Genomic DNA, 8,542 nt, shown 5'->3' on the forward strand with positions numbered 1-8,542 from the left:
GACAAGAATATCTACATATATTCTGTCCAATTTTGCCTTTTTCCAAGGTTAGCTAAGTCAGTGTTCGTAATAAAGTGCTATTTCTCTAACTTAATATTTTCTATTGCCTCTATCCGTTGCTAGTCCTTCAGTTAATTTTCTGAAATAGCCTTGTGTTAGTAGTTCAGGGGACTTAAAATCTGATGCTTCTAGATAGTTCTCAACCCAAGCAAGTCTGTCTTAAGGTGTCCGTTGCACACAGAGGTGATGGCTCAGCCTTGGACATTTGCTTTCAAAGCTTGCCCTGGCTTTTGAGACTTCACAGGTGGATTTTATGTACTGGTTTAATTTTTTTTAAAAACTAATCTCCATATCCAGAGCCTCAGTTTCCCTTCTTCTCCCAAGACTACAATTGTGAAGAATTTTTAAATGTATAGTTGTGAGCAACCAGCACTCATGTGTACAGTTTTTTGTAAGTATGTTGAGCTTGATGATCTCCTGTAACGTTCTGTTCATTAAAAATCTGTTTCAGATATTTTTCGTGCTGCGTAAGAAAAACAACCAAGTTACATTCCTGCATGTCTTTCATCATTCCATCATGCCATGGACCTGGTGGTTTGGAGTCAAATTTGCTGCAGGTAGTGGAGAGAGAGTTTAAGTTGTACATTTCTTCTGGTAGTAAAAGTTAACTATACTAGACAAAAATATTTAAAGAACAGAATTAAAAATCTTGCAAACATCAATGTTTTTACATTTAGATATCTAGAGTATTTCATGGAACATCTGAGATCACCATAATTGTTTAAAGGGGCGGGAGGAGTATTCATTTTTCCCTTTTGACAGCGTTTTGTGCAGTGTTGGTTTTCTCATGGAGGGGGAAGGTGCAGAGGAGAGAGCCGTATGTAAGCAAAGAGCATTATTACGTGAAAAAGATGTGACTGCAAAATCAGAAGTGCTAGGGGAGACGTATGAGGCAGACGAGCCATTTGTCCCCCTGAAATGTAAGAACTGAGTTGGAGGGGAGGACTGTGTTCTCATTTTTTTTGCCTGTTTAAGAAATCTTTCAGGCTTTGCTGCGGTTATTTTTGCTGGCTTTAGGTAGCATAATTGGGTTTATTTACATCTCATACTTTGGCTTTCACAAAGCTACAGAATATTTTTCTGGACCTTACTTATTACAGAAACTTACTTGAATTGTACTGAATTGAAAGTCTTTGTCCACTTCTTGCTTACCTTCACTTTCTCTTTTCCTGCTATTTGTGTCTATGCATGTGTCTTTCTATGCTGTATTATTAGTGTGCACCACTAATAAGTACAGTTGGCCATGAGAATAGCCTGATAAGCACAGAGTGGAGAAGTGCACAGTCATTTAGTAGTCCCTCTCTAGGAGGGTGTGGGTTTTTTTAGGAGTTTCTACTGAGAAGTAGGGGGTGTTTTGTACATGTTTCTTCACTCATGTTATCTGGTATGTGTTTTTCTCCCAGAAAACCAGTGACAAATTGCTGAAGAAAACCACTGCTTATTAAATCTGATTTGTTAGTGCCTGTTTTATGAATACAAAAATAAGACCTGGAAGCAGTCCAGAAAATTTGTAGATGGGATCTTTTGAACATGTCCAGTGTGCAGATTTTCCTAGTGTATAAAAGGATATATTTCTGCTGTATTTGTTGAGTTTCTGTTATTAGGAAACTGGTGTTTTGACCATGTATTTCTTAAATGTGTTTAATGATGAAACTGTGAATAGTTTTCTCAGCATACGGTTCAGTGTGTTCATAGATTTGCAAAAAAAAAAAACCAACGAACAAGCCCAGCAACTAACAGTCCCTCCTCTTCAACCTTGAAAAGTTTACATTTATAGGTGATTAACTTTCTGCCTCTTATCTGGACATCGGATCATTATACCGGCTACAAGCTTCTGATTTTGCATCAGATTAAAATTTCCCATGTGATAATTTGACAAATACTTCCAGCAAAGTGTGCAAGAACAGTTTTGTCCTCTGCTAATAATAGTCCTTCATATTCATGCAGAACTGTGTTTATCCCTACAACTCCATTGCTTATCTTTACCCTAATCTTTCCAAATATTGTTCTGTTTGAAAACTTAAATTTTTTTCCAAGAATTTCAGCCCTGCTGCTCATCACTGTCTGTCCTTCTAAGTAGTGGCACTGATCAAGTTTTCAATCTGTTTGTAAAAAAACCAATGGGTTTGAATGGAGATGCTGATTCTTCTCTGATCTGACATAAACAGGGAATTGTAAAATGGTGCTTATGTATGGTCTTGCTTTTTGCAGCATATTTTTGTACTGTTGATGAAGTCATTTTTTCTTTTTTCTCTGCTTTAACTATTTATTTTTTCTTCTGAATATTCACTGTGCAAGCCAAGAAAAGTGTGTATGTTTGAACTGTAAGAACACTCAAATTATTTTAAAAAATACAAATAGCCAAGTTTCAAAGAAAGTTTGCAATCACAGCTGCAGGAGTTATGATCTATCAAGCTGGAAGATTAGTGTGAGCTACTAAAATCACAAAATAAGTTTTATTTTTAACTTGAATGATTCTTAATGGAAAATTGGCTTTTTCTCACCAAATCTCTGCTTTTGTCAGCTTCTTTTCTTCCTGATGCTCACTATTGTCATGTTCATATTTCTCTTAATACTTTGCTGTCTGCCACTTCTTGGATCATTTTTGCCTATAATTTCTTGTGTTCATTAAAATAAAATTACGTTGAGCAGAATCATCTAACGTCATAGCTGATCCAATGGAAAAGGAAATATTTCCTTACTTGCTTTGTGAAATGTTTGTATCTTACCAGTTTCAGTCATGAGTTTGCCCCAAATGGGGCTACTTGGCCTTAAATTTCCTTTTCACTGTGAGTATGCTTTTGAGATGGATGATGGATTTGTGAGACCCTCACTTAGGTCATGATTCCAAAAACTTACTATCTGAAAATGTGATTCTTTCCCTGGGAATCTGGAAATCTGTGTTGGGGAGACAATTATTCCTTATCTTCCAGAGCTTTGCGAAGTTCACCATGAAGTCTAGAAAAGAGGTATAAAACAGGAGGAACACTGTTTCTACTAAATTCTCTGCATCTCTATCACGTATATGTTTTATGAAAAAATAATAAATGATCCCAAAGAACAAAATTCCAATAAAACCTTTCACAGGTAATTAGATCAGCTAGGTTTTATTGCTGTTTTGGAAATGCTTAGATAAGCCTTTTCTGAGAAAGGAAACTGGTATGACTCCTCAGAATTGGTGTCAGCCCGATTCAGGTTAAATACCTTGAGGGTTAATCAAAGTCTGTAGGTTTTGTGGTACATGTTTTTTCTACCCTGAGTCAAAACAAACTACTAGGACATGAGGTGGCTTTTTAAATACCTGATGCAATAATACCACTATGTTTTGTTTTTCTGCAGGTGGTTTAGGAACATTTCATGCTTTGCTGAACTGTATTGTCCATGTTGTCATGTACACTTATTATGGAATCTGTTCTTTGGGACCAGCCTATCACAAGTATTTGTGGTGGAAAAAATACATGACAAGTATACAACTTGTGAGTAACTTTGTTTGACATAAACACCTCTCAGAAAGCTGATTGTGGCTAACACAGACTTAATGCAATATGTTTGTATTTTTAGTTTACTTTCATGTGTGTAGCTGACAGTTGGTACAAGGTTTAGTCATGTTTTAATTGAGTAAAACAAAAGTTGTGAGCTGCCCTCAGTTATATACTTAAATCTGCTGACTTCAGTGTTCACAGTAATCACAGAACTAGACATGTGAGCTTTTCAGTTATGCAGTACTTCGTAAATACATTTGCAAAACTCATTGCCTGTGTAAAAAAGATTAGAATGTAAGTTTACACCAAGAAGACATAATTAATGTACAGAATACACATGTAAGTAGTAGTGAGGAAAGGGAAAAAGAAGTATTTCTTTAGAATTTCATGTCTGTTCTTTCACAGTTTAGAGAATGTTTAGAGTATAGTTTTGAGTTTCATATGTTTAGAGAATTTACCCCTCAAAGCATTAAAACTCTTGCAGTAATTACATTAAGTGTTCTATTAGCCTTAGATCACTTTCAAAATGTTATTGCTCTGGGTGCTTTTTCATGCCCAGCTTTTTTAACAGCTGAATTTTTGAAATTTAGCTTCTGGCTAAACGATTAGTTTGGCCTGAGCAAGGGTGCTGATGGAGGAGGGAAAGGAGCAGGGAGAAGCAGCCATGGCTGGCTGCTTCCAGCAGGTCTGGTGTTAATAGTTCATGTGACTGTATGTAACTGAACAATTTAGCTTGAATATATATAACTAACTGAAAGTCTTTTTGTCTCGGAGGCACTACCAGTGGATTATTAACTTGGAGTTCACATGGAAAATTATGTATTTATTTATTTATTTGAATCCTCCATTAAATTGGTTTTGGGGACCTAGAGGTGTTTGTGTTACATGCTAGTGTTGGGGGAAGGTGGGAATTCATGTTCAACAATCCTATAATGGTTGCCTTTTTTTTTTTTTCTGGCTAATTTTTCTAAATGAGTCTCTCACTTGTCACTGGTCAAACAGTGCCTGCCTCGTTTCTTCTCTGAACTGTCCAGGGCAGACTCCCATTCTCCTAGTATGGGTTTCCCAGTGCTGTTTGTAATTCAGTTTGTCCCAGGACTTCTCTTTCTTTACTCTTTGAAAGTGTTTTTCAGTGGAGTAACATTTTGGGAGAGGGGCTCTAGGGGTGCACCTGTGTCACTTTAAAAAGGCACCCCCCACCCCTGCTTTCTGTTGCTTGTTGTATGCAAGTTATGCCGAATCTTTTTAAACTTCTGTAGTAAGTTTGTCATTTATTTTAAAAGTATTTCTTTTCTTCACCTTTTTCCTGCAGGTCCAGTTTATTATGATTACAGCCCATATAGGACAAATCTACATCATGGATGATTGTCCGTACCAGTACCCGATTTTCATGTTTATTATTTGGCTGTACGGCTCTATGTTTTTAGTCTTGTTCCTCCACTTCTGGTACCATGCTTACACAAAGGGACAAAGACTACCAAAGATGGCAAGAAATGGGATCAGCAAAGATCAGTGAAACAAACTCTTGTCTCTAAAACCAAAAAAGTGTGTATGTCAAAGTGGAAACTTGCACTACTTGACAATCAAGATATTTAGGTGCACACACTACACGGTGTATATTTTATATGTTTTCTTCCAAAACAGAGTTTGTATTTTTACTGTAAGTTATTTGGGATTCAGAATTTGGGGGGGGGGGGGGGCAGCATGGATCTCTGATTAAAAGAAAAAAAGGCATTCTTTCAACAACTTGTTCATGTCTATCCTGTAAGAAATCAATGGATAGATGATCTCTTATCTGGAAGGTGCATGAAAATAAAGATATTCACTGGGAAATTTAAAATGTGTATGACAAGTACTGAGTACTTTGAACACTGAGGGGGAAAAAATTACTTCACTTTAAATGTTATAAATTGCTGAGACTGTCAGTGGTATTTTATTAAAAGAATGAATCTTCAATAAGTACTGTTTATAGAATCTGAAGCTTATTACTAATATAGTTAATACATAAACTTTGTTACATGTGTTTACAAACTATATTACTTTAAAGAAAGGAATGGATGCTAATCTGTCAAGGTATGGTGTTTCATTTGAAGATCACAGATTTTTGGATATGCTATCTTTTACTAAGATAACTTAATTCATTTCATGTTCTACTCACTTGAACGTTATTCTGCATGTTGGAAACCTACTAATTTGAGGATTATCCAAACTGTCTTGTAGTGTAATGATCAAAACATCTTACTGATTTGTTCACCAAAGTAGCCTAATATACTTATTATTCAATGTATCCATGGATATATTTTGATATTGGTAGCCTAGGCTGTTTGGGGGGTGAGGGGGGAAATCTTGTAATTCAATAGTCAAAATCTTAGTCCTCAAATAAGTTTTAAAAAAATATTTTTTGATTGAAGCCGAAATGTCACCTAGCATGATGGTACTGTGCTCTATTTTCTTCCATTTTCATTATCTATTGAAATACATGCCTAGAAAGTTTTTCTCTTGGTTTTTTTTTCATGATTGTTTTTGTTTGTCTTTAACAACTTAAGGTTAAAGTTTCTTCATTAACAGCACCAGTTACCTTGTCCAGAACTAGGCAAAAAGATATGTGCTGTTCTCTGAGCTGCTGAGCGTGGGGCAGGCAGTGGTGACTGGGCATGACCCCAGTCCATGTAGAATTAACCACTATGTTGTTTTCCATGGTTAGACAGTTGTTAGGGTCACACATGTATGGAAATCGAAGGACCTAGCTATTTGTATGCAAGCTGCATTTGTACTGTATGAGCTTATTAAGGAATTGGTGCAAAAGTACTGTTCTCTGTTATGTTTACTACTAACAGAAAAGAAGCTCATGATACTTGTTTTGTGCTTGATCTGATCTGTGGGATTTTCAAATACCCCAAACTTTGGGGCAGGTTTAATTGCCTTCCTGTTGTACCATTCCAAGAAAGTAAGTTTTGTTACCTGAATACTTTTATGGGAATACTGATATTTATGGTGCATTGTTAATGCTAAAATAATTTATCTTGGACATGAGTTGCAGATTATTTTTTATGAGATTACATACAAGTCTTCTTTATAAAACAAATAAAAAAAAAATTTATCTTTCCACTATTTAATCCCTGTAGCTATCAACTGTGATGGCAGATTGAAGTTAGATCCCAGAAAGGATTTGGATGGCTTGAGATGCATAATGCAACCCCTGAATTTTAAATGCTTCATCCTAGAATCCTCAGTGCTGGGTTTTGGCTCCCTGGCAGTGCATGTGGAGAGGTGCTTTAGCACAGAATCCAAGACAGCCAGGGTGCTGATCAGGGCCACACACATTTTGAGTGGGAAATGCAATCACTGACTCTTAAGTTTCAAATCCTGCCAGCCTCCAGCTTGTGTGTATGTCCTTGGCTTCCAGAGTAGGGGGTCATTTCCTTAGGACAGAGACTTATTGCTGTTTTTTCAAACAGCTGGAAAAGATTTGCCTCTGATTTATTTTTAAAGCTTGAATGGTGCCTATTTTTTATATAATAATTTATTAACTAAGTACTGATGAAGAAAGTAGGACAATTTGGTTAATTTAGGCTTTCTTGAGCCTGTGGGTTCAAACGTGTTTGGGAAACACAGGCCTTTTGGCGAAAGGCTGTTGTAGCTAGTCTGTGGCTTAAGCTGGATGATGCTACCCTCAGCTTCTTCTGGAGGAAAGTGGGCATTACTCTCCAGTCTTGCAGATGACTCCTATGCTGGTAGGGGAAGTTGTCATTCTGGCCTCCCATTTTGCAATTATCCCCCCTCTGCCCCATAAATATGCATGGAGGAATGCATCCTGCAGCTGTGTGTGAGGGGTCAGATGCTTGTTTGTTGGTTTGGGATGTAGGTCTACAACTGATTCTTCGAACACCCTTGGGCTTTTAAGTAGGAGCTCAAGAGTATACATGGTCAAAACTAAGCAGCTCTGCACATGGGCAGGTGCTGAACAGAAAGGAGCCAGGAAAAACTTCCAAGTCTAGCAGTTGTACAGTAGCCAACTGCCTCTGGAGTCAGTTGTTTGAGATTAAGAATTAATAAGCAGGAGCAGAAACTGGAGATGCTTATCATTCAGTGGGCTGTCAGCAAGTGCCATTTCAGATTCCTACTACGTAATTTCTTGCATGCGGGTTTAGTTTTCTGCAAGTTATGAAGCATTTGGAGAAAGAGAATGCATTTTTTTCAGTGGGTTGTGTGAATGTATCCTAAGAGGTTGCATATAGCGTAACTATCCTAATAACATTAGTACAAAATGTTATTAAACCCCATCCTCGTATGCACAATGTTGCAGGCTGTGAGAATCACACCGTCTTGATCTGGACAGCTGCATTTTTTTCCTGCCTAAAAATTGTGCATCTTACATGCTGAAGTGCATTATACGTTTGAGTTATGCTAGAAAGAGGGGAGCGCAAGTCAGCAAAATCATTAAGGTTACAGTGAATGCTTACTGTTAATGAGGGGAATGGCGTTGAAATTTTGTGTTCCTTGGATTTGGTGGAGGAGAAACACTAGTATTACTAGCTACTGCTCTCCTAAGAAACCGAGTCCTGAAAATTGGTGTGGGTTTGGGTTTTCTGTTGCTGTTTTGGTTGGGTTTGTTGTGGGGGTTTGGTTTTTGTTGTTTTTTTTTTGGGGGGGGGGTGGTAAATTAATGAAAAGGTTGTGTTCTCTTCATCAATATTTCACGGATGTGGTTTGACGGTTCTCCAAACCTAAGCCTGAGCCGCTTTACTGACTGAGGAAGGACGAAGAGCAGCACGTAGCCAATGTTCGCTTTTAAAAATTACGTCAGGTGTCTTCCGGGAAGACAAAACGGGACCCTCTCGCTCTGCCTGCCCGGGCGGGGTCCCCTCTCCCCGCCGGTACTCCTCCGGGGCCTAGTCGCGTCCCGCGGCGTTCCTCCCTGCCGCCCGTCGTCCCACGGCCCGCCCTCCGGCCGCGGAGCGTGGGCTCGCGTGGAGGTCTGTCAGCGCCGCGGCCCCCGA

General features: G+C 38.2%; 1 protein-coding gene across 2 annotated transcripts in view; it reads left to right on the forward strand.

Moving 5' to 3' along the window:
• The window catches only part of ELOVL7 (ELOVL fatty acid elongase 7), a 58,210-nt gene extending 53,146 nt beyond the window's left edge, over window positions 1–5,064 (forward strand). Inside the window, exons 6-8 of one of the 2 annotated variants that reach the window (XM_010580547.1) lie at window positions 512–617; window positions 3,400–3,536; window positions 4,855–5,058. In XM_010580547.1, the coding sequence (XP_010578849.1) occupies window positions 512–617; window positions 3,400–3,536; window positions 4,855–5,058 (447 nt within the window). Of the gene's footprint in view, window positions 1–511; window positions 618–3,399; window positions 3,537–4,854 lie in introns of both variants that reach the window. The other variant, XM_010580546.1, reaches the window with a different exon arrangement.
• Window positions 5,065–8,542: the final 3,478 nt, after the last annotated feature.

This window comes from Haliaeetus leucocephalus, unplaced genomic scaffold (genome assembly GCF_000737465.1).
Source record: "Haliaeetus leucocephalus isolate CR32 unplaced genomic scaffold, Haliaeetus_leucocephalus-4.0 Scaffold722, whole genome shotgun sequence".
Lineage (NCBI taxonomy): Eukaryota > Metazoa > Chordata > Aves > Accipitriformes > Accipitridae > Haliaeetus > Haliaeetus leucocephalus.